General features: G+C 33.0%; 2 protein-coding genes across 4 annotated transcripts in view; both read right to left on the reverse strand.

Moving 5' to 3' along the window:
* Window positions 1–657: 657 nt before the first annotated feature.
* On the reverse strand, window positions 658–9,990 carry LOC132745642 (uncharacterized). Its single transcript, XM_060734589.1, has 9 exons — window positions 9,915–9,990; window positions 8,477–8,613; window positions 7,750–7,883; window positions 6,350–6,566; window positions 5,557–5,810; window positions 3,978–4,188; window positions 3,211–3,420; window positions 2,551–2,700; window positions 658–765 (listed from the first exon to the last, which is right to left on the reverse strand). Exons 2-9 carry the CDS (start codon window positions 8,600–8,602, stop codon window positions 658–660), a joined length of 1,410 nt encoding a protein of 469 aa, XP_060590572.1. The 5' UTR covers window positions 8,603–8,613; window positions 9,915–9,990.
* A 7,945-nt stretch (window positions 9,991–17,935) lies between these two features.
* LOC132745643 (protein transport protein Sec16A-like) overlaps window positions 17,936–25,911 on the reverse strand; it is a 32,300-nt gene continuing 24,324 nt past the window's right edge. For 2 of the 3 annotated variants that reach the window (XM_060734591.1, XM_060734590.1), the window contains one exon: window positions 17,936–18,209. In XM_060734591.1, the coding sequence (XP_060590574.1) occupies window positions 18,057–18,209 (153 nt within the window). In that variant the 3' untranslated portion in view covers window positions 17,936–18,056. The remainder of the gene's footprint in view (window positions 18,210–25,911) is intronic. The other variant, XM_060734592.1, reaches the window with a different exon arrangement.

Here is a 25,911-nt window from a genome sequence, read left to right on the forward strand (position 1 = left end):
ACTAGAGTGAAGGATTGAGATATGACAAAACAAAATTTTTATGACCAAAAAAAGCCAAAATCATGTAGTCAATATCATCTTTGGTTATAAAATCTGACCAACCATTTCACATGTAAAATTCACCAAAAAATCCATGTTAGATTAACAAGTCACCTCCCAATTATAAACCGAAAAAGCTTGTGTGAAGTTTCTATTGTAAAAGATGATGCTATTAATTGTTAGCAAAAATAAACTAATGTGTTTTACTGACGATGATAGATGAACTAGTCATCAAAATAGTCGAGTAAATACTTACAAAATAAGTCAATTAATGTAACGTTTCCTTACCAATCAGATTGTGGCAAGCTTTATAAACTTCAATTCAAGTTAAAGGGGAAAATCTCAAAAACAGAATTTATAAGGGCTCCTTATATAAAAGTCCATCTGAAATTGATAGTAATCAAGTTTAAAAACACCAGTTTCTCTAACACATTTGACTTGAACATTGTTTAAAATAAAAACTGAACGTTAGTTCCACATTCCGGTGGCTGATAGTAACTCAAACACTCGTCAATTTAATTTCATCAATGGGAGACCACTTGATGGACTGGGGGTTTCATTAAGGGAGGTAAATATCATTTGTTATTGTCATCTTGAAGTAATGGTTTTTTGAAGGTGTCACTGGATTAAACATGGGCAAGCTTTATATGATTCCAATGAGCAGCCGATGAATGAAGTAGACACTAAATTATTGTTGTTACATTTCTTCTTTTTTGAAGTTGGTTTCTGAAAAAAAGGAAAAATTAAATCAACAGCCTGTATGATTTCTAAAAACTAAAATTTACATGAACTCCCAAATTATTCATGAACTCCCAGACCATCTAAATGAAGCCCACACTATTAACGCCCACCTTATTCATGAACTTCAACATTATTCATGAATTCCCACATTATTCATGAACTTGCAGACCATCTAAATGAAGCCTACACTTTTAACGCCCACATTATTCATGAACTCCAACATTATTCATGAATTCCAACATTATTCATGAATTCCCACACTATTGATTTTTTGTTAACTCCCACATTTTTGCAAACTCTGGTAATGCTTTCAACAAAAGCCTTCAGCAAGCAGGAACAGTTCACATACTGCCCTATAGGATTTTTCTTATTACCAATAATGCTTTATTTGCCGAAGGTCATTCAAACTCCAGTTTTGTCCTAAATGATGGTTTGTCCAATTATTCACCAAATCCATCTTTAAATAACATTCACTGAAAATGAAATAATTTTCAAAATATGACCTTGATGTTCATTAAGGATTCAAAGGTCATATTCACTTTAGGTTTAACATGATGAATGTTGTATTTGTTGTGTTTCAAATATTAAATCATATAAGTTACATTAACAAACAGTTATATGAAATTGAAAACAGCAATTTCGCATCCGACCTTGCCACAAGGTCATTTCAAGGTGAAGAATTCAAAAATAAAGTTTGAGGAAATTGTATTTAACTTTGCAGCACTAACTTAGCGCAAATGTCAAGTTCAGACTAAAATACCACAAAAGTAACTTTAAACATAAAAGAAATTAAAAGCAGTTATTTGCTGCCTTTTTATTTATATAGCAATCAAAGATATAAGAGCAAAATTGTGAAGTTTTTGTATGCCTAGGAAACTTTTAGAGGGTGGGATTTTGTCTAGTTGGGTTTTGTTAAACATCTTAACTTGGTATATAGCAAGCTTACATGCAGACCTTGCTTTGCAATTTGCCTTTGGGCCCCCTACAACCAAAGTCAGTTACTTAAAATAGAACAATGATTGTCTTGTCAATTATTGTCATCCAGCAAGGTGATGACAAGACATTACTTGGAATTGCTTTCATGCCCTCTAGGGTCAAGGTCAATGTTACTGTAAATATTAAATCATTTTCCAATTGTTAACTACTGTTAGGTATGAGATATTGTATTCAAAACTTAGTACATAACTATGTTACAAGCTTATGAGGATATCTTACTATTGTTTGGTCTAGGTTCAATTGTTTTGGTTGATTGAGTTAGGAATGAGATATTTGATTAGTATGTTGACAGAACATGAATAATTCAGATCTAACCTTGACCTTACTATGGTTACCTTTAAGGTCATGTCATTGAATTTTGCTACAATTGCCCCATCTTTTTCCTTTATAATTAAATGGATTAAATTTATACTTGGACAAAATAATACCTCTGACAGAACATACTTGTTATTTATGATCCTGACGGTTTAAAAAGAGTTGACCCAGATAATACGAGGAACCATGATTTTACAAAAAACAGAGATAATGGTGGGCAATTAATAAAAAAAATTGATAACTGAAAAATGCCTCTTGCCTCACTGACTCCATACATTCCTGATAAAGTCAGCACACTCAGGTTATCAACAAGAACATGTGGTATAAAATAAATGACAATTTTGTTGTGGAAAAATATAAACAATTTCAAATCCTTGCTCGCAAAAGCTAAAAATTGTCATGTCTATGACCAGATCAGTGCTCTTAATTCTTTGTAAGTGATAAATAAAATCTATTAACCTTTTGTCTAGCTGACGGCAACTTCACCGGGAACCTTCTAAAGATTTTATTGCTAGTATCACCAGGACAACTGTTTTTCTGCTTGATCTGAATAATGTGATGTTCTACATGCCAGAGGTGAACACGTCTCCTCATACGTCTTACAGCCACCTGTACTCGTGGTACATTATAATATATTTATCATTGTATCCTATAGTTACATATAAATATAGTTATATATGCCTCGTGTTACATAATATATTTATCATTGTATCCTATAGTTACATATAGTTATATATGCCTCTTGTTACATAATAATATATTTATCATTGTATCCTATAGTTACATATATATGCCCCATGTTACATAATAATATGTTTATCATTGTATCCTATAGTTACATCATATATGCCCCATGTTACATTATAATTTATTTATCATTGTATCCTATAGTTATATGTGCCTGGTGTTACATAATATGTTTAAAGTTTATCCTACATGCAGTTACATATAGATATATATACATGGAATGAAAACTCTATTGTAGAATAAATTGCGCTATGCAGAAATATTTCATTGCATTAAACAATGGGATCTGACCAGATTTGTTTTCATGAATTTCTGACCAGTGTTAACATCATAAATATAATACCACCAAGGGAGATAATACAGTACACTTACAAACATCCATATAGCGTACAGCATGACGGAGCAGACGGTCAAAATAATTAGAACAGCTGCGGGTCCCGGCTTGTGCTCATCTGTCAAACGTTTAGCAAACACAAGACATAGTACAGCAACAGCAAGGACAAGTCCTGCGAGGGTAACCAGTATCACTATATCCTTCACTATCAACAATCTGTCTTCTTTCAACGTCGGTTCCTGCATGTACTGTAAGTAATTACATACATGTATACTCCATTATATCATTGAAATATCTGACCTGTATGAGAGGATTTTAGTTATAAGCAGTAAGAACATATAATTTGTGTAAGCAGTAAGAACATATAATTTGTGACTGACTTAAACATACTTAATGTCTAAAGCTTTACTGTTACGAGTCATTTTGAATGATGTTTACAGAAATTGTAAGACGCTTGTTTCGGTATTGATTCTTCCCTAGAAGTTTAGTATTTAAACAATACGAGAATTTAAAGGGCAAATGCAACGGAAATCATGGTCGGCTAAACGCATTTTAAGATAAAGTAAAGCAGGCAAAATTTTATCATCATTATGCAAAGAGAGGAAATAATACATTATTAAAGGCTTAATGAATCGAAATTGTGAAATTTCATCAGAATTGTGAACGGGTCCGTTGGAACCAGTCAGAAAATTGTGAAGGTCCTTTTGTGATTGTGAATGGGTCCCTTATTGGGTACCACTTACATAGGGAAAAAAATCGCTGAATCATAAATGTTGGTATCTTAAAGTGATAGTAACATATATACCCATTTTAATGGTCGAGGTTTCTTCTGTACGATAAACTGGAACTGACAGATTTCACATTTTGTTGTATTTGAAGATCCGAGCCATCTCTCGAGACATGATACATGCAGCATACCCATGGTGCCGGCGCAATGACACGGTGACACAAGCTTCTCCATACTGCCGTCCTCGTGACATATACGACACATGTTACACTCGGAGAAATTAAATATACTGAAATACATCAAGACATATATGACACAATAATTGTGTGCTTTAACCAGAGGAGCCACAATTCATTTATTGAGCAGACCTTATCACAATTTGCAATTTGACCAAATACACTCACATGTATACACCTCTAATGATCACACTGTATTAACCTTTAACGATCACACTGTATTAACCTCTAATGATCACACTGTATTAACCTCAAATAATGATCACACTGTATAGATCTGTAATGATCACACTGTGTTAACCTCTAATGATCACACTGTGTTAACCTCTTATGATCACACTGTGTTAATCTCTAATGATCACAGTGTTAACCTCTAATGATCACACTGTATTAACTTCCAATGATCACACTGTGTTAACCTCTAATGATCACAATGAGTTAACCTCTAATGATCACACTGTCACTGTGTTAACCTCTTATGATCACACTGTGTTAACCTCTTATGATCACACTGTGTTAATCTCTAATGATCACAGTGTTAACCTCTATTGATCACACTGTATTAACTTCCAATGATCACACTGTGTTAACCTCTAATGATCACAATGAGTTAACCTCTAATGATCACACTGTCACTGTGTTAACCTCTAATGATCAAACTGTATTGACCTCTAATGATCACACTGTATAAACCGCTAATGATCACGCTGTATTAACCTCTAATGTTCACACTGTGTTAACCTCTAATGATCACACTGTGTCAACCTCTTATGATCACACAGTGTTAACTTCTAATGATTACACTGTATTAACCTCTAATGATCACACTGTATCAACCTCTAATGATCACAATGTATTGACCTTTAATGATCACAATGTATCATCTGCTTATGATCATACTGTATTAACCTCTAATGATAACACAGTAATTATTATTTGCTAATGATCACACAGTATTAACCTCTTATGATCACACTTGATGAAAGAACAGACTGAACAAGTCATGATTAAAATTAACAGTGATATAGATTAATTAGATTTCTATCTCAGCAGATGTTTCTAAAAATATTACAGTTTATATATTGACTTTCATTTATTTATTAAAAACAAAAAAACCTGCAATATTTCATATTTCTCTATAATAGTTCTCTTTAAAGACAACTTATGTTTAGGGGCAATAAGGCAACTTTTTCAATTTACCACAAACGCTTCATAAACAGTAACTGGAAGAAGACAGGAATCATTCATTGACCATCAATTTGTTAAAATTCTGCTAGTAATCTAAAAATTCTTAAAGTATTTGCAATCTAAGTCAACATTAAATGTATTTCAGTTGCCAGTGTTTTAGGAGAGCTAAACTAGAAAATTACACTGTCAGTAATAAAATCTTACTCAATACAGAGTCCATAAATTAATGATACCTTTTATTATTTTCCAAAATACTCTGGCACGTTGGTGAATCCATCACGTGACTATTTGGCCCAGGTGTGCTGGTGGCTTGAGATACAAACAGTGCCGGACTCATTGGTAATGCTCTCACATCCTGCTCACATGTCTCACAACCTCCTCCAAACTGAGCATGTGATGCTCCCCCAGGTATAGGAGAAAACGGGAAAGAGTAACGTTTATATGAAGAGGTTGACGGAGCCGGAAATTCAAATTTTAACGGTGCTGCCTGAAAATGGACATTTGAGTTTCTTTACATCTTTACAACAATTGTAAATAATTAGTCACATTAAATAAATATTAAACTATATATATATATCAGGTTTCACTTGCAAAATTAGAGACTTCAGAAAAATGTTAAGGTTCATGTAAAGCTGGTGTAGAAAAACTATGATACCAATGTGTGTATTATTTGAATAAAACATGAGCCTTAAAAATGCTAGCTTACTACATGAATGTGTCTCAAACATACCTTAAACTAGCGACATAAATATATATTCTTACACATAAATGAAAGAGAACATGGTGGTTAACTACCAAAAGTGATCAGCCTTTGACACCAGTATAGAGCCAGGCCAGCCTACATATCCGTGCAGTCTGACCAGGCCCTATACTGTTGGCAGCTCAATTTTGTATTTTGATATTCAGAAATCTCTTAAACTTTGAATGGACTATTTAAAATTCAAAAGCTGGACAGATCCATGTAGAGAAATATAGCAGATTATGGGATGAGATTCATAAATTTATATGTTGTCAAATTTTTACTACCTTACAATTGTTTTTCCGTTTTCCTACTTCATTATCATCAATCTCAGTGTATGGTGTACTAGGGCGGACAATAACACCGGTACACTTATTTTCCCATGGTTCCAGGTATGGTGTACCAGGAGGAACAACAGCACCAGTACACTTTGATTCCCATGGTTCCAGGTATGGTGTACTACAATGACCATAATCACCATCAGCTTGAGGTGAAGATGTATCACTGAAATTTTTTTTAAATACATAATAAAAGATAAAGTCAAAGGCTAGCAATAAAGTTTCTAATAAAATATAAATTCTACCATTAAATTTTCTCAAACTCCTTGAAATCACCTGAACTTTATAAGTCTTCATTTGAAAGAGTCTGATACTGTGAAACATAGCAAGAGCTGTCAGAGGAGACAGCCACGCTCAACAAATTAAATACTGAACACAATATTAAAGGAAGACAAAACTATTACCAAAAAAATAAATTATGATATAAATATATTTATTTATCAGTATCATGACAGAAAATGTTCCATATTTTTGCACCATATAATATGTGACCATGTCAAAAAAAGTAATACAGCTCCTTCTATGTTCTTATGGAATAGAGAATGTTCTAATGGAAAAGAGAACAATTAGAAATCTAAAGCTAATCCCTTCAGTAACAAAAATCAGCAGAGCAAAAAGTAATCTTAAGTTTTGACATAAGAACAAACTTCCTATGATTAATGAATATCAAATATTAATATATAACAAATTGTCAAGTATTCTGACTGGCTGAGATACTTGTGCATTAACACTAAAAGTAAGTCAAACAACAGAATTTCTGACAGCAATTTTTAGAGAGAAAGGCAAAGGTAAGAAAATTGACAAAATTTAATTTAATCCTACACAGACACACAGCTGCAAGACTGTTATACAAGGACTACCAACTTGTCATGAAAATCCCCAAGCCCCAAAAAAAAAGCAGCTGTAAGACAACTCTTAATGAACAATCAAAATATCATGAAAATACCCCATCCCTCCCACAACTGAACAATTGTAGACCTTAAATACAAGGACTATGAAATTGTCATGAAAATCCCTCTAGTCCTAAACAAACAGTAAATGTATGACCTTTCTTAATGAACCATCAAATTGTCCAAAAACCCAGAAAAAAGAGTTGTGAGGGCCATTCTTAATGAACAGTCAACTTGTAATGAAAATCCCTCATCACCAAACAGTGTACACTAGCATTACATTGATAATCAAATTATCATGAAAATCAACATCACCTTCAAATCAACAGTTGCTGACCTGTATTACATGGATCATGAAAATCCCCCACCCCCAAACAAAAACAACAGCAGGATAAATAAAATACCCAATCAATCCAAAGTAATAACTATGTTTAAATGGGAACAATTTTCTAAACTAACCTGTGTGTTGGTTTCTCCAGCTGTAAGGGTTTAGGTCTGTATATTGGTGACCTATATAACAACGTTTGGTCAGCATTGTCACTAGGTCCTGAGCACTGACTTCCTTCTACTGTAGCATCTAGATCTGTTACTTTCTGTTACAAATAACAGAAATAAACATATTAAAAGGGCTCCGCTGATGTTTTTTGACAATTAATCCATGATGATACTGGAAATAATTTTTTGACAATACTGCTCTATTTGATGTAAGGTTAGATCAGTAACTTGTGTGAAAAATTTCAGATCATTCGCTCACTATGTTTTTCCAGAATATTAATTCTAATTGGGGAAAAATGACCCAAATTTCACTAAAATTAGTATAAGGATGACTCACAAAATTGATTTTTAATCTATTTCTGAGTATATTTCTTATCTATTTTTGTATTTCTTTCTGTGCTGATCTATGTCAGACATTCATATTTCATGTTTTGAGGTTTTTGTATGTCAGTGAAGCTGACCGTTAAACTACAAATGTCCATATCTAGACAGAATATTGTTGTTGGTGTCATTTCTGAAAGGTTTTTTGAAATGTTGTCAATTATGACAAAGGTTGTTATTTTTCACTATAAAAGACATATCTCTGAAAAATTTCAAACAAAACAGAGGAAGGTTTCCTAGAGGTGGTCCCAGCACAGGTCTCACTTTTTATCATATATTTATATAATGTCATTTATATTATAACAATTACCTCCTTATTTCCACAACCTGGGCTTTGATCTTTTACTTCTTCATCAACTGTATCCAGTGAACCATTCTGTAAAAGTAGGTCTAGATTTTTATGGAAAATCTGACGTCTTAAACTGGTGCGAGACATGTTAACATAAGCTGAAATGTAAGAAATAAAGTCACATCATTGCATTGACATTAGCATCTAAAACAAACAAGCAAAATCTGAATTTATATCCCCCGCCGATTATTGGTTATTACTAACACACCAAGTGGTCACATAAGGCTTTATTTATATATTTATCATAACATAAACAGTAATATTCTTTGTACATGATAAAAATTCAGGGCAATAACAGATGCCATAACTCAGTATTATCTGGACATGCCCATGAGATGTAGATTGCCTTTTTGTATTGAAGGTTCTGATAGTTTTGTTGAAATCAATCCAGCAGTTGTAAAGAAATAGCAATATTGCTCTATATGCATACTGCATAACTAATCAAGGGTCATAACTCTGTGTTGAAGGGTCTGACCTGAAATAGGCAAAAATATGTGCATCTCCTCTTGGTATTAATGGTTCCCATAAAGTTTTGTTGAATTCTAGCAAGTAGTTGCAGAGAAATGGCACAGAAACAATTATTTCTCATACATGCATAACTAATCAAGGGCCATAACTTTGTGTTGATGAGTTGACAGGGACAAGATGACTATATGCTCATTTCCTATTGGTATTGTTTCCACAAAGTTTTCTTGAATGGCAGCCAGTAGAAAAATGCAGAGATATAGCACGGAAATGATTATTGCTCTATATGCATACTGCATAACTTATCAAGGGCCATTACTCTGTGTTGAAGGGTCTGACTGGAGCAAGGGGATGATATATGCATAATTCTGTCAAAATGCTTGATAAAGTTACCTCCTTCTCTCTACAGGTTGGGGCATGATGGTGAACAAGATTAGTGTGCAAAGCTTCAAAGCCATATGTCAATGGACTTTGAAATTATTTGAAATGGTACGCAAAGTTTAACACAAGTGGTTACGACAACACTCAGGGTGACTGGGATAGCTCTACTTTCTTATTCTTATCGAATATTCGAGCTAAAAATAAGGAAAAATTCTAAGATATTCAGATAATTCCAGAAAATATTGACGCTAGAGTTATGAACCATGTCTTATTATTATATTGAACTTAAATCCTTTGAAAAACAGTAAAAAAATAACAATAATTAACATAGTATTACAGTAAAAAATATGAATTCTTGATATATATCCCGAGTTCAAGGGGAGATTATTTCTGGAAAAAAAAATGTTTGCTAGAGTTATTACACTGCATAGTGTCTTAGCAATTCCTAGAGAATGTTGTGTCAGAGACGCAGCAATAATTCTTGGAGAAATAAAGTTTTTGTGTTTTATTCACGTGAAAGTCAAAATATAATAAACTTTATATGTTTTCTTACCAAGTCCACTGTGCTTGTAGTTCTAAATTCTGGCGGTAAACTGAGTATTCAAGGGAGACTACAGAAGGCTGTTTTTAGTCGCAACTTCTCGGACATATGCACGGGTGTTTTGAAAGTGCGAAAGGAGTTGAATTAACCGAAATTTTAGAAGAGTATTTGCTTTAAGTCGGTTTTTACAATTATACCACATTGGCTGTTTATGAAGCTTTATAATAACATATAACAAAACATGAAAAGTAAAAAAAATACATAGGGCTTAATTAAGCATTTACGTAAGTGTACGTGTGCATACAATCAGAGACAGATAGATAGATAACAGAGATAGGCAACTTCCTAACCAGTTAAAATATCACGCGTTCCTGATAAACTTAAAACTTGTCGCAAGTAAAACTTTTTAACCAGATATCAAAATCAGGAAAATAATACATTTTCTGAAAGCTTATGCATTTGTCTATAGCTGCAGGTAAAAATATTTACAGTTCCCATTGAAATAAATGATACATCAGTTTTTAAAGAGAACTACCTATTAATTTTTGTTACAAAACTATTTATTTGACGAAAAAACTGGCTCAGTGGGTATGTTCAGCTATGTTTTTCTATGTGAAAGGCATGGAAAGTTACCAATATTTTAACATGCAGCAATAGATAAAAGATTTACCTTTCAAATGGTATATAATATTAAAGGATCAAATGTACCACCATTTAGTTTTATTTGCTACAAAATGCCTAATTTTTCAATTTTTGATAGGCATGAGTGATATTTCAATGGAGTATATAGGAGCTGCTTATCTCTGTTATCTATATGTCTCGGAAAGGACGTTGACTAGACACGTCACACGGATGCTTAGAAATGACCAACTATATATTGGAACTGGGACATAAAACTATCATAAAATTATGTCCCAGTTTTGAAATAAACATCATTTATCTATATTTCTTTTTTTACGTAAAAAAAAACCTCTCGAGGACATATACACTCGCTGCGTCAAGCCGCTGAGAAAAGTTTAAAAGTGAAACAAAAGAAGTCGCATATAAAATATTATATACATGTACATATAAAATAAACAGTGTGCAATGTAAAAGGTTTATTAAAAGTTAAAGCAGTCTGGTAGTCTGTTATGTGGAGATATGGTCAATTTGACTAACAGCCATATTGACCTGATTTACCGTCTTCTTTTTTTCTAAACTCTAGCATCTTGGATGCTCGTCCGAACACGAGCAGTTTTTCTTAGTATTATTCATTCATATATTCATTCTTGACATTATTTAATATAGTAGAGAGCCTACAACGTGTGGCAAGGGAATGTCCCACTGCTATCAACCTTTTATTTCTCCAAACTGAACTTTTCAAAGCTGTAATTTCGGGTGATTTTCAAAGTCCATTGGTTTTTGACCACATGTTCGCTACTAGTTAAAATATTTTGAGATATTTTTTGTTCATGGCAAATAAGAATCTGGCAAATATCTGGGATGTACTATAACGTATCGTATGTTCCAGCAAATATGAATGATCATTACACAACATAACTCATAGAAGCACAATATCTCAATTTGTAATCCAATTAATTTAACAAAGTCGCTACATGAACGCATTTAACTTTTAAATAAATATACATATACGGTATATATAAATATATATATAGTGTATTTGAATAATAACATTGCTTTGCTCTCTTTTGCTCTCTTCATATTTTACAGAAATCAATAAAATATCAAGGAAGTGATTAGTTTATATTAGTTTACACAATTAGGCAGCTGAATGTATGATGATTAGGATGAAGTATAAAACTGCATAAAATATAAAAAGACTGTCCTACACCTACAATTGAACGTTACAAATTCATTATGAAGGATATATATAGAATCTTGCGTGAGTTACGCGGGTTAATGGTTTTGTTTTTGGGTGTGTTTTTTGTGATTAAAAAAAATAATAAGGAAAAGTGTTATGTTTCTTAAAAACTTTTACTTGTACACCCGTCATTTACAAAAAGAAGGGCATAATGCCACTTTAATTAATATCAGTTTAAGGTGAATTAGTACTTAATATCTTTGAATCTTCGGGGATAGGTGCATCGGTACTTAATATGTTTGCACCTTAAAGGATTATCTTTAACCGTAGGTATATTGGTATTTAATATATTTGCACCTTACAGGATTATCTTTAACTATAGGTATATTGGTATTTAATGTATTTGCACCTAAGAGGATTCTCTTTAATCATAGGTATATTGGTATTTAGTATATTTGCACCATAGTTGATCATCTTTAACCATTAGTATATTGGTATTTAATATTTTTGCACCTTAGAGAATTACCTTAAACCATAGGTATATTGGTATCAAGAGGATTAATTACCTTTAACCATAGGTATATTGGTATTCAATATTTTTGCACCTTTGAGGAATATCATTTAAAGATCCTGTATGTTTTGTGATTGATATTTTTACTGTATGAATACCACACTAGCAAAAAATTATATATGTACATATTTATGCAAATAAAACAATTTTCAAACATCGAAGAATATGTAAAATGTGTACTGCAAATATTTGTGCACATTATATTTAATCAATAAATTACAGGCATTCATTTCTTATTGGAAAATTTGACTTAGAATTTATAGAAAATATATTTCTAATTACCTCCCTTTATTTACATGAAATGTTAAATTGGGTAATATCTTTATAAATAATGCTTATTGGAACTTACAATATTGACAAATCTTAATTTGAGCATCATATTTATGAAATAAAACCATGAAAAAATTGTGTTACAGGATCTTTAACACACATATATCGGTAACCTTGAAGGATTATCTCTTACCATAGGTGTATCTGTACTTGATATATTTGCACCTTAGCTTGGAGGATTTCCTCTAACCATATGTTTATCAGTACTTTATGTTTTTGGTGTATTTAATATCTTTGCACCTTAGATGATTATCTCTGACCATAGGTATATTGGTACTATCTTTGCACCTTTAAAATTCATAGGTCATTTCTAGGATTGATAACCTTTATACTACAAGTTCAAAATAGTATCAAATGAATGTCTTTTTGGGCATCTATGTTCCTATTGTGTGCACATGTCGGGGGAGGGGGTAAGTATAAGAGAAAGCTCCATTTTTTCAACGGCTTCAGAAGATATTCCTCCTATCAAATTGGCAAATTGTCACATATTATATCCGAGTAATATCTTTTACTACTCCTTGATCTTCTGGTTTGATCATCATTGTGCAAGGAAGTTTCACATGCTTATGCAGGCTATATCTTAACATACTTAACGGTTTATTTTTTTTTTCTCCTCTGCATCCTGATACATGTTGAATATCTATATAATGGTCTTTTAATGCTTAAATTGTTTAACCTATCTGTTGTAACAGACAGATTAGCGGCACAGGTTAGTTACATAATAGTCACGGAACGTGACAAAAGCAACCAAGGAGCCATTTAAGACCATGTGACCAAAAAGAAACATAAAACAAGCTCAACAAATTTGGTGAATATTTTATTTCATTAGTTTCATATGTCAATCAATACCAATGAATATGAAATCTGATTTCTGAAATAAAATAAATGATGTTATGTAATCTAATAATAAAACATGCATAATGGAACAGAAAGTTTTCACTGGTTAAACAACAGGAATCATTCCAATTAGGTCACAGTTAAACGAAACTGATACTATAAATAGGATCCAATAAGGTGACAGTAAAAACAACTTGATGCTATAAATAGCATCCAATTACGTCACAGTGAAATCAACTTGTACTATAAATAGCATCCAATAAGGACACAGTAAAATCAACTTATATTATAATCAACATCCAATTAGGTCTGGCAGAGAAAGAATGACAATTTAATTACCCCTCAGCCAGTCAGGTCATGGTGAAATGAAATTGATTCTATAAATAGCACCAAAATGGTCAAAGTGATATAAAATTGCAACTATAAACTGCATGTAAATAGGACACAATGAAATGAAATTGACACTAAAAATAGCATCTGGTCAGATACTATAAATAGCATTTTTTAAAATACATGACAGTGAAATGACATTAATACTTCAACAAGTAATCAAGGTCACAATGGAATGACATTGGTACTATAAATAGAATCTTAAGATAATAAGACAGAGAAATGAAAGTGAAACTACAAAATGTGATATAATCCTGTACCAATGACCTAATTGGTATATACATGTATATACAATTAAATTAACAAATAACAATGATATTCAAATAACACATTTCTTACAGAGAATATACATACAATTAAAACATTTCACTCAAGCAAGTTTTGTTTTCTTGGAAACAAAAATATTCCAAGTGTAGAAATATTCAGAAAAATCTTTAAACACAAAAGTTTTGCACAGATACATGTAACTTTTTATTTATAATTGTTTTGGAATGTTACAGAAATATTAATATTTATCCGTTAGTCTCATGCAAATTAAAATGGGCAGTTCCAATTAAAAGGTGAAATTAATGTTGTTTTCTATGGGCACTGGCACAACATTTTACATATCATATACAATAATTATGTAAATTGCCATGTCTATTATGTCTGTAAATATAATAATATATGTCTAGGGAACAATCTGTTGAGACTAAATCAATGATAAACCATTAATAAGTTTTTAAATACAATGTTTTTATAGCATAAATCAAAACAGAAATGTAGTGACCTCTTTAAATAGCCTCACTTAACACAAGTTAGGAGTAATTACTACTAACCCTATACACAAGTTAGGAATAGATCAATAAATTGATGTTTATAAATTAACACATCTACCCAGTGTATACATTAATTGATGTCTTTTCACTAGATAATTATTTATTCTACATGTATATCATTCAAATTCATCAATAAAATCAAAATATCCCCAATCAAATATAATATTAAATGCAAATGGCTGTTTTTGCAATAAAGGGAAATAATCTATATTAAATGGACTAGATACGTATCCATTCTCACTCCTTTTTTTCACTCAATAACTAAAAACAGAATAACCTGTCAATATAAATATTGGTAAATAATCAACAAGCATAAAACATCAGTCATCTTCAAAGACACAAAAAGGAACACAGACTTAAAGTGAAAGTTTGATAAAAACAAATATGCACACATTTCGCATTATGGCAATATGATATACATCACAAAATAAACTCCAGAAAATATTTACAACACAATTTTAACTAGATTTTTTAATAAATAACATTAATTTAAAAGCATTTACTTTTATTATATTATATAACAATTAGAAACATTTTACCAGGCTGTGTGTATATGAAAGGCAAAATAAATCTACATCAAAATTTCTCAAGCACAACTGGAACCTATTTCTATATATATAATATATATATTTTGTCACCTAAGTGCATTAACATGCAAAATATCATAAAAATATATACCAATTGCAAAACCCTGGCAATATGTGACAGGGCACTTGATGACAAAGCTTCTGAGAAAGTTTGGTCAAAATCCGTTGAGAAATGTAGGAGGAGTTGCGCACAGAAGAAATTGTTCACTATATATTTTATATAAGGAAAAAAAACAAAGGGCCATAATTAGGTCAAATATTATCTAATCGCAAAACCCCGACAATATGCGCCAGGGCACTTGATGACAAAGCTTCTGTGAAAGTTTGGTCAAAATCTGTTGAGAAATGTAGGAGGAGTTGCGCACAGAAGAAATTGTTTACGCCCGCCCGCCCGCCGACATACCTCAATCTAATAACCAGTTTTTTCCTTCGGAAAACCTGGTTAAAAACAAGAAAATACTCTCATTTACAAATCAATATGTTCAATATAGTTGAAAAAGATTTTAAAACAGTTCTAAATTAACCAATTATCATTTTAACTTTTTCACATCTAGGATTCAAAGAGATTAACTTATGTAAACATTATGACAATTTATTGATCTTATTTATCACTATTTGCAGCCTCATGGAATTTCTTTTTACACTAATTGTAATCTCATGGAAAAATTCTTACACATGGATTTTCACTCTACATAATGTATTGCAACCTCATGGATTTTTTTCATACTAACATGGAAATTTTCAATCTATTTGCAACCTCATGGAAATTTACATGAAGTTAAAACTGTGTAAGAATTTTTCATGAGGTTACAATGTGATAATTTTCCATAAGCTAACATAAAGGTTTAAAATTTTCCATGAGTCTACAGATAGTATGGAAAAAAATTCCATGAAGTTACAAGTTTTAACTTCATGGAAATTGTTTAAACTACTTGTAATTTTAAATTTTAAAACCCTATTTATGTTAGTTTATAGAAAATTATCACATTGTAACCTCATGGAAAATTCTTACACAGTTTAAACCTCATGGAAAATTTTCAAACTATTTGTAACCTCATAGAAATAATTAACACTATATGTAACTTCAAGAGCTGTTACACTATGGCTTGAAGCATACAGAAGGTAGGGTTTGGCAGGGTCACAAAAAAAATACAATTGGACAGTATCTGTTCAAAAATGAAAAACAAAATGAATATAAATGAAAATAAATGAGTCATGAATGAAGATAAGACCTGACATGATCATGTGACAGATATTATAAACATGACAGCATATCCCGTTCCCACAAGCTTACCTAATGATAATGATACATTAGCTATAAGTCTGTTGTCACAATGTTCAGTAACTTCACTCTATTACAACTAATGTCAAACCATACCCTCCAATATATATGAGCCGCGTCACGACAAAACCAACATAGTGTGTTTTGCGACCAGCATGGATCCAGACCAGCCTGCGCATCCACGCAGTCAGATCAGGATCCATGCTGTTCGCTATCAGTTTCTCTTCTTGTTATAGAGTTGGTAAACGTACAGCATGGATCCTGATCAGACTGGATGCGCAGGCTGGTCTGGATCCATGCCCGTCGCAAATGCACTATGTTGGTTTTGTTGTGATGCGGCTCAATTATGATTATTTATGCGCTGATAATTTTGTTATCAAAAAAGAGAAAAAAACAAGAGAGAGAGAACAAATCTCACCTTATATGGCTAGACTGATATAAACCAATCACAACAAGTAATACATATGATATTCGAAGACAAAATATAAAATAACAAAGTGGGTGGGGGTATAGGAAAGACATTTCAAAATTCCCAAACCTACATAACCTGTATTGATAAAACTACAAAATCAATCAATTATATTCTGTTTTATTTTAAGCAAAAGAAGGTACAGTAGCATAATTAAAAAACCCAGAAAATTTCATTCATTTTATTGAAAAAAAATTGCAATAATTCATTGAAAAAGAGTCTTTCTCATATATTTTCCAACATTAGCACATTGCATTTCGTAGTTAAAGATGGAAAGAAGTTTCATTAAAATTAAATAATTATCATAAACTTAATTATTCTGTTTCTATAGCAACATTATATTTAACCAATCAGATCATGGTTTATTATATGTTTTACACAACAATTTAACAGTCATGATAATGTGTCCCTGACCCAGAATTTGGACTATATAATCATGCCAATGCTTTGTAAGTCATCATTTAGCATTAGCCGACAACTCCATATTTAGTCACCACTTAGAATTAGCTGACAACTCAATATTTAGATATGCTTCATAATGTTAGTTAGTTAGTTAGCACTTTTGCTTATAACTTAATTAGTCAATCCCTGGATGATTATGTTAGTCAACCATCTAGTCAACAGAAAAGTCAACCATCTAGTCAACCCTCAAATCAACCGACGAGTCAACCATCTAGTCAACCATCAAATCAACCGACGAGTCAACCATCTAGTCAACCATCAAATCAACCGACGAGTCAACCATCTAGTCAACCATCAAATCAACCATAGACAAGTCAACTATCAAATCAACCGACGAGTCCACCAACAAGTCAATCGACAAGTTATCTGATAACATAATCAGTCAAAATTTATTTTGACTTTTATAAAATTTAACTTTGTTATTGACTAAGCAAGTCAACATTTTGTTTTCATTATGATTAGGAAGTCAACATCTTGTTTTCATTATGACTAAGCAAGTCAACATCTTGTTTTCATTATGATTAGGAAGTCAACATCTTGTTTTCATTATGACTAAGTAAGTGTAGTGTACATTCACATCACCATAAAATGAGGTAAAATGTTTGTATTATTTAGGGTAGACCCTTCTGTTACTAAGTCTGTGGCCGGGACCTGGTGGTGCTGGTTGTTTGAAAGTCTGACCTGACTGGAACTGTGCAGGATTAAACATTGTTGGCATAGAATTATTTATCTCTGGTGCGGCGGCAGTTTCTGGTGCTGTCTGAAAATATAATAATATAACAATCATTAATTTATGATAATAAAAAAAATATAACAATCATTAATTTATGATAATAAAAAACTAAGGGTGAGATCACTATGTAAAAGAAATAATCTTCTGAAGCCAAATTTGAATAAAAATAGACTTTATTATAATTCTATCAAACAACCTGTTAAGAGTCATCTAACTTAAAACAGAAAGTTGCAATGTGAAGGTCAAGGTCATTTATGACTCAAGATTAATGTAAGTATCATCAACTTCAAGGTCTATCTGCAAGATGGTGAGAAATTTGGCCAAAAAAGTAAAAATGACTGGTAACTGACTTAAAATTTAAACATGCTAAAAATAAAACCTGCCTTTTAACATTTAACTCACACAGAATATGATTTCAATATATTTTACCTCACATTAAAACTCATCAAGACTTTCCAAGTTTGGTAAAAATATACAACTAAACAACAGTTACTGTAATATAACATTATAACTAATCAGTCTAAAATTAATATATTATCTAATACATGATATTTAAAAGACATCCTAAAAATTGTAATTTTTAAAAAAAATAAAAACAATAATTGTGTGCAGTTGCCATCAAATTTTGAATGTCAGAATCTACAAATAACATGTATATATATATAAACACCCTGTGTTGTGTTAGTATGGTAGGTGAAATGTTAAATAAATCTTTACAATGGTTCATGATACACCCACACTAGTATTTACAAACAGCATAACTTTTCTCTCCTGATAAGACTTGTATTTACATGTACTTACTTAAGAAACACAACATATAGATGATCTATCATTGAATATCGACTACCAACTAAAGGAATGTGGGTTCAGAAGACAGCATACAACTGTTGTGATTTATGTTTAATATAACTTTTACACAAATAACTGATGACACATTTGCAAAATGCTCATATACATGAGAAGTATAAAATAAAGCCTAAATAGATACAGGTCAGCTTGTTAATGTTGTGTTGTTTAACATACAAAATATTGTATATGTTGTGTTGTTTATTGACTACAAATATATTCTTAATGTTGTGTTGTTTACCAATTAACTATTAATACTAATTATAACTGATTGTTTATGTTGTGTTGTTTATTATCTATAAGTATGTTTATGTTGTGTTGTTTATTAACTACAAATATATTGTTTTTGTGTTGTTTATTATCTACAAATATACTGCAAATGTTGTGTTGTTTACCAACTAACTATAAATACTAATTATAACTGATTGTTTATGTTGTGTTGTTTACTAACTATAAGTGTGTTATGTTGTGTTGTTTAACAACAAATATGTTGTTTTTGTGTTATTTTAACTACAAATATATTGTTAATGTTGTGCTGCTTACCAATTAACCTAATTACTAATTATAACCAATTGTTTATGTTGTGTTGTTTACTAACTATAAGTCTGTTTATATTGTGTTGTTTATTAACTACAAATATATTGTAAATGTTGTGTTGTTTACTACATACAAACTATTGCTGTTGTTGCTTATAGAATACAAAACATTGTTTGTGATGTGTTGTTTCTTAAATATTGACATTTGTTTATGTTGTGTTGTTATTGAAAAATTACATTTGTTGATGTTATGTTGTTATTACAGTAAAAATATTTGTTGATGTTGTGTTGTCTGTTAATCTGAGAGGAGTGCATTCCCCTGTCTATATTTTAAATGAAATGTGCTGACAGTCTGTTCATGAGAGATATTAATATGTCCAACATCTCTAGTGTCCCCTAGCACCATCTTAGACTGTACTCTAGTGTCCCCCTAGCACCATCTTAGACTGTACTCTAGTGCCCCCTAGCACCATCTTAGACTGTACTCTAGTGACCCCCCTAGCACCATCTTAGACTGTACTCTAGTGACCCCCTAGCACCATCTTAGACTGTACTCTAGTGTCCCCCTAGCACCATCTTAGACTGTACTCTAGTGCCCCTAGCACCATCTTAGACTGTACTCTACTGCCCCACCTAGCCCCATCTTAGACTGTACTCTAGTGTCCCCCTAGCACCATCTTAGACTGTACTCTAGTGCCCCCCCATCTTAGACTGTACTCTAGTGCCCCCACCACCCACCCAACACCATCTTACACTGTAAACTCTAGTGCCCCCCCACCCAGCACCATCTTAGACTGTACTCTAGTGCCCCCCCACCCAGCACCATCTTAGACTGTACTCTAGTGCCTACACCCCCCACCCAGCACCATCTTAGACTGTACTCTAGTGCCTACACCCCCCCCCCCCACCAGCACCATCTTAGACTGTAACTCTTAGTGCCTACACCCCCCCCCAACTAGCATCATCTTGGACTGTACTCTAGTGCCTACACCCCCACCAGCACCATCTTAGACTGTACTCTAGTGCCTACACCCCCACCCAGCACCATCTTTAGACTGTACTCTAGTGCCTACACCCCCCCCAACCAGCACCATCTTAGACTGTTTACTCTAGTGCCTACACCCCCCCCCCCAACCAGCACCATCTTAGACTGTACTCTAGTTGCCCCCCCCCCCCCCAACCAGCACCATCTTAGACTGTACTCTAGTGCCCTACATCCCCCCCCAACTAGCACCATCTTAGACTGTACTCTAGTGCCTACACCCCCCCAACCAGCACCATCTTAGAGCTGTTACTTTAGTGCCTACACCCCCCCCCCCCCCACGCAAAGCACCATCTAAAACTAAATCCTCATCAATCACTGATGGTATTGGAATCTGGAGGGACAAGAAAAAGACTCCTACATTAACAGGCGGGTATCCTTGTACATCTTTCATATTCTCCTACATTTCAATGTATGCCAGTTTTATCACTTATAAAAGTCTTACAACAATTCAAAAGGAAGGATGTGATAATAAAAAAAAATGTGCAAACAAACAAAGTATTGAAAAACAGTGGAACATGAAATCAAAACAGAATGAAATGTAAGGAACCACTCTCTCTTACTATTGGGTACTGTTCTGTAAATAAACAGGAAAAATGATAATTAAGTTTTAACAAAAGAAAAAAAGTAAGTAACCCTTTAAGTAACAATGGCCAGTTAAAAATTATTACAAATATATCATGGTATGTGTTAAGTAATAAATGTAAACAAGACCAGTATTACAACTTGATTTTCATAGCACGGGAAGTGTACATCAAATATTGAAAATGCTTTAAAGTAACTATGTAACTCAACATAATGGGTAATGAAATTGAAAACATAATGGGTCATGAAAATGAACAACAATGGGAAATATACCTGAAATAATGGGTAATGTAACTGAACATAATGGGTCAGTGTAACTGAATACAATAGGTAATGTACCTGAACATAATGGGTAATGTAATGAACATAATGAGTTAATCGTAACTGAAAGCATATGGGTAATGTAACTGAACATAATAGGTAATGTAACTGAACAATATGGGTCAATGTAACTGAAATACAATAGGTAATGTAACTGAACATTAATAGGTAATGTAACTTGAATCAACAATAGGTAATGTAACTGAACATAATAGGTAATATAACTGAACATAATAGGTAATGCAACTGAACATAATGGGGTCAATGTAACTGAATACAATAGGTAATGTAAACTGAACATAATAGGTAATCGTAACTGAACATAATGGGTCATGTAACTGAATACAATAGGTAATGTACCTGAACATAATGGATAATGTAACTGAACATAATGAGTAATGTAACTGAACATAAATGGGTAAATGTACTGAACATAATAGTAATGTAATGAAAATAATGGGGTCATGTAACTGAATAAATAAGGTAATGTAACTGAACATAATAGGTAATGTAACTGAATACAATAGGTAATGTAACTGAACATAATAGGTAATGTAACTGAACATAATAGGTAATGCAACTGAACATAATGGGTCATGTAACTGAATACAATAGGTAATGTAACTGAATTACAATAGGTAAATGTAACTGAACACAATGGATAAAGTAAACTGAACATAATAGGTAATGTAACTGAAACATAATAGGTAAATGTAACTGAACATAATGGGTCAGTGTACTGGATTACAATAGGTAATGTAACTGAACATAATAGGTAATTGTAACTGAAATACAATAGGTAATGTAAAGCTAACATAATAGGTGTAAACATAATAGGTAATGCAACTGAACATAATGGGGTCCATGTAACTGAATACAATAGGTAATGTACCTGAACATAATGGATAATGTAACTGAACATAATGAGTAATGTAACTGAACATAATGGGTAATGTAACTGAATACAATAGGTAATGTAACTGAACATAATGGATAATGTAACTGAACATAATGAGTAATGTAACTGAACATAATGGGTCATGTAACTGAATACAATAGGTAATGTACCTGAACATAATGGATAATGTAACTGAAGATAATGAGTAATGTAACTGAACATAATGGGTAATGCAACTGAACATAATGGGTCATGTAACTGAATACAATAGGTAATTGTACCTGAACATAATGGATAATGTAACTGAACATAATGAGTAATGTAACTGAACATAATGGGTAATTGTACTGAATACAATAGGTTTAATGTAACTGAACATAATGGATAAATGTAACTGAACTATAATGTAATGTAACTGACATAATGGGTAATGTAACTGAAACATAATAGGTAATGGCAACTGAACACAATTAGGTAATGTAACTTGAACATAATGGGGTAATGTAAACTGAACATAATAGGTAATGTAATGAACATTAATGGGTAATGTACTGAACACAATTTGGGTAATGTAACTGAACATAATAGGTAATGTAACTGAACCATAAATGGGTAATGTAACTGAACATAATAGGTAATGTAACTGAACATAATGGGTAATGTAACTGAACATAATAGGTAATGTAACTGAACATAATGGGTATGTAACTGAACATAATAGGTAATGTAACTGACATAATGGGTAATTTAACTTGAAACATAATAGGTCATGTAACTGGAACATAATGGGTAATGTAACTGAAACAATGGGGTAATTGGTTTTAAACAAACCTGAAACAAAAATTAATGGGGGGTTAAATTGTAACTTTGGGGAAAACCATAAAAAATTAGGTAATGGTTTTAAACTGAAACTATAATTGGGGTAAAAAAATTGGGGTGGTAACTGGACATAATGGGTAATGTAACTGAACACAATGGGTAATGTAACTGAACACTATGGGTAATTTAACTGAACATATTGGTTATGTAACTGAATACAATGGGTAATTTAACTGAACATAATGGGTAATGTAACTAAACATAATAGGTAATGTAACTGAACATAATAGGTAATGTTGTTTTTTTTTTTTTTTGTTTTTTTTTGTTTGTTTCATTTTACGCCTTTTTCAACAGTATTTCAGTCATATAGGCGGGTAGTTTTCCTAAGCCGACATTCCTGGAGAGGTTACAACACAGTAACTTAGAACTATAACCTTCCTGCCGGCTAAAACTACCAAAGCATCTCCCGGGGATCGAACCCACGCCAGAGAGGTAACTGGATTAGAAGTCATCGACTCTAACCCCTCGACCACGGAGGCGGTATAAATAGGTAATGTAACTGAACATAATGGGTAATGTAACTGAACATAATGGGTAATGTAACTGGACATAATGGGTTATTTTACTGAACTAATGGGTAATGTAACTGAAATACAATGAGGTGGTGTAAACTGACATAATGGGAAAATGTAACTGAACATAATGGGTAATGTAACTGATATCAATGGGTAATATACTGAACATAATAGGTAATGCAACTGAAATAATGGGTTTTACTGTAACTGCTCATAATGGGTCATGTTAACTGAACATAATGGGTAATCAACTGAACAAATAAAAGTTCTTTAATTTAACATAATTAGGTCATTAACTAAACATGACAAGTAATTTAAAAGAAGACTTCTTGTTATTAAATGAAGACAATTGTAAATGTCTACTTCCAAATGACTGAAGATCTTAAATTTAACTGACTAAAACCAAACAAATAGGCAAAAAATCTATTTCCCTCTTTTTTATTTGTATCAGATGATCTTCATTAAAAACAAGTCTTTTAAATTTTTTCCAAAGAAAAAAAAAACGGAGAGCTAATAACTCAATAGGCTACTAACTATTCATTAGAATTCTGTAAATTGAGATTTGGGAAATTTTCAGAATTTTACAGTCTAGTAACATTAACAAAATTGCTAGGCCCATATTTCCAGCTAACAAAACAAAATAAAAAAAAGAAGGTGATAAAAACCCTTTCCCCTACAGTAGCAATGAGTTTAATGTAACAAGCAAAAACTGAAAAACTATATGTATATAAGCTAAATGTAAGTGATGCTATGTTTTTGATAATCAACCACTCAAGTAATGTCTGCTCTATATTTCTAATGAAAGACTGTGTTTAATAGTCAATGCATAATTACAAACAAGTTTTCTTTCAAAATCTAGATTCCAAATTGACTCTTTGTTTTGGTTATAGCTGCCTTTAAGGTTTAATTAAGTAAGTATGACCAAACATAAAAGCTAGGATGCATATTAGATGTTAGTAGCAACATTTTGCAGAATTAGAAGTCCCAAATCAATTTGTGCTACAGTGGTCAGAGAATAAGGTGCTTCACCATGTTCTAGGAGGGCATTTACCCATGAACACTTTGTCCCAGGAAGGCCTTCACATGTGAACACCATGTCCCAGGAAGGCCTTCACCTGTGAACACCATGTCCCAGGAGAGCCTTCACCTCCGTGAACAACCATGTCCCAAGGAGGGCCTTCACATGTGACACCATGTCCCCGGAGGCTTCACATGTGAACACCATGTCCAGGAAGGCCTTCACATGGTGAACACCAATGTCCCGGAAGGGCCTTCACATGTAACACGCATGTCGCCAGGAGGGCCTTCACATGTGACACAATGTCCGCAGGAGGGCCTCACATGTGAACACCATGTCCAGGAAGGCCTTCACATTGCACACCCCATGTCAACAGGAGGGCCTTCACATGTGAAACATGTCCCACAGGAGGGCCTTCACAATGTGAACACCATGTCACAGGAGGGCTTCACATGTGAACACATGTCTCCAGGAGGGCTTCACATGTGAAACCCATGTCACAGGAAGGCCTTTCAACATGTAACACCTATATGTCCCAGGAAGGCCTTCACATGTTGAACACCATGTTCCCAGGAGAGCCTTCACATTGTGAACACCATGTCAGGAAGCAGGAGGGCCTTCACATGTGAACACCATGTCACAGGAGGGCCTTCACATGTGAACACCATGTCCCAGGAAGGCCTTCACATGTGAACACCATGTCCAGGAAGGCCTTAAACATGTGAACACCATGTCACATGGAGAGACTTCCACAATGTGAACACCCATGTACAGGAGGAGCCTTCACATGTGGAAACCATGTACCAGGAAGGCTTCACGACATGAACACATGTCCGCAGGAGGGTGTCACAGGTGAAGGACTTCCTTGGACATGGTGTTCACTGTGAAGCCTTTCCCTGGGTACATGGTGTTCACTGGTATCATGTCACAACGTTCAACTGTGGAACGTTTGGGGTCCGATTGGTAGAGCTAATCAAGGTGCGCATACACCACACCTTGAAGTTCCGAGAATGTAGCTGGACCAGAATGAGGTGTGCTGTGATCAAGTTTAAAAAGTTCTATGGGCCGACAGACCAGACCAATATCACT

The sequence above is a fragment of the Ruditapes philippinarum genome, unplaced genomic scaffold, assembly GCF_026571515.1.
Source record: "Ruditapes philippinarum isolate M1 unplaced genomic scaffold, ASM2657151v2 ctg5493_1_1_1_1, whole genome shotgun sequence".
Lineage (NCBI taxonomy): Eukaryota > Metazoa > Mollusca > Bivalvia > Venerida > Veneridae > Ruditapes > Ruditapes philippinarum.

Excerpts from the sequence above, each read along its gene's own strand:
- LOC132745642 (XM_060734589.1), bottom strand. The coding sequence starts at position 8,602 with ATGTCTCGCACCAGTTTAAGACGTCAGATTTTCCATAAAAATCTAGAC. Across the intron at positions 6,567-7,749 it reads CTGGAGAAACCAACACACAG|TGATACATCTTCACCTCAAG; the intron begins GTTAGTTTAGAA and ends AAAAAATTTCAG. Across the intron at positions 3,421-3,977 it reads AACCTCGACCATTAAAATGG|TACATGCAGGAACCGACGTT; the intron begins GTATATATGTTA and ends AATTACTTACAG.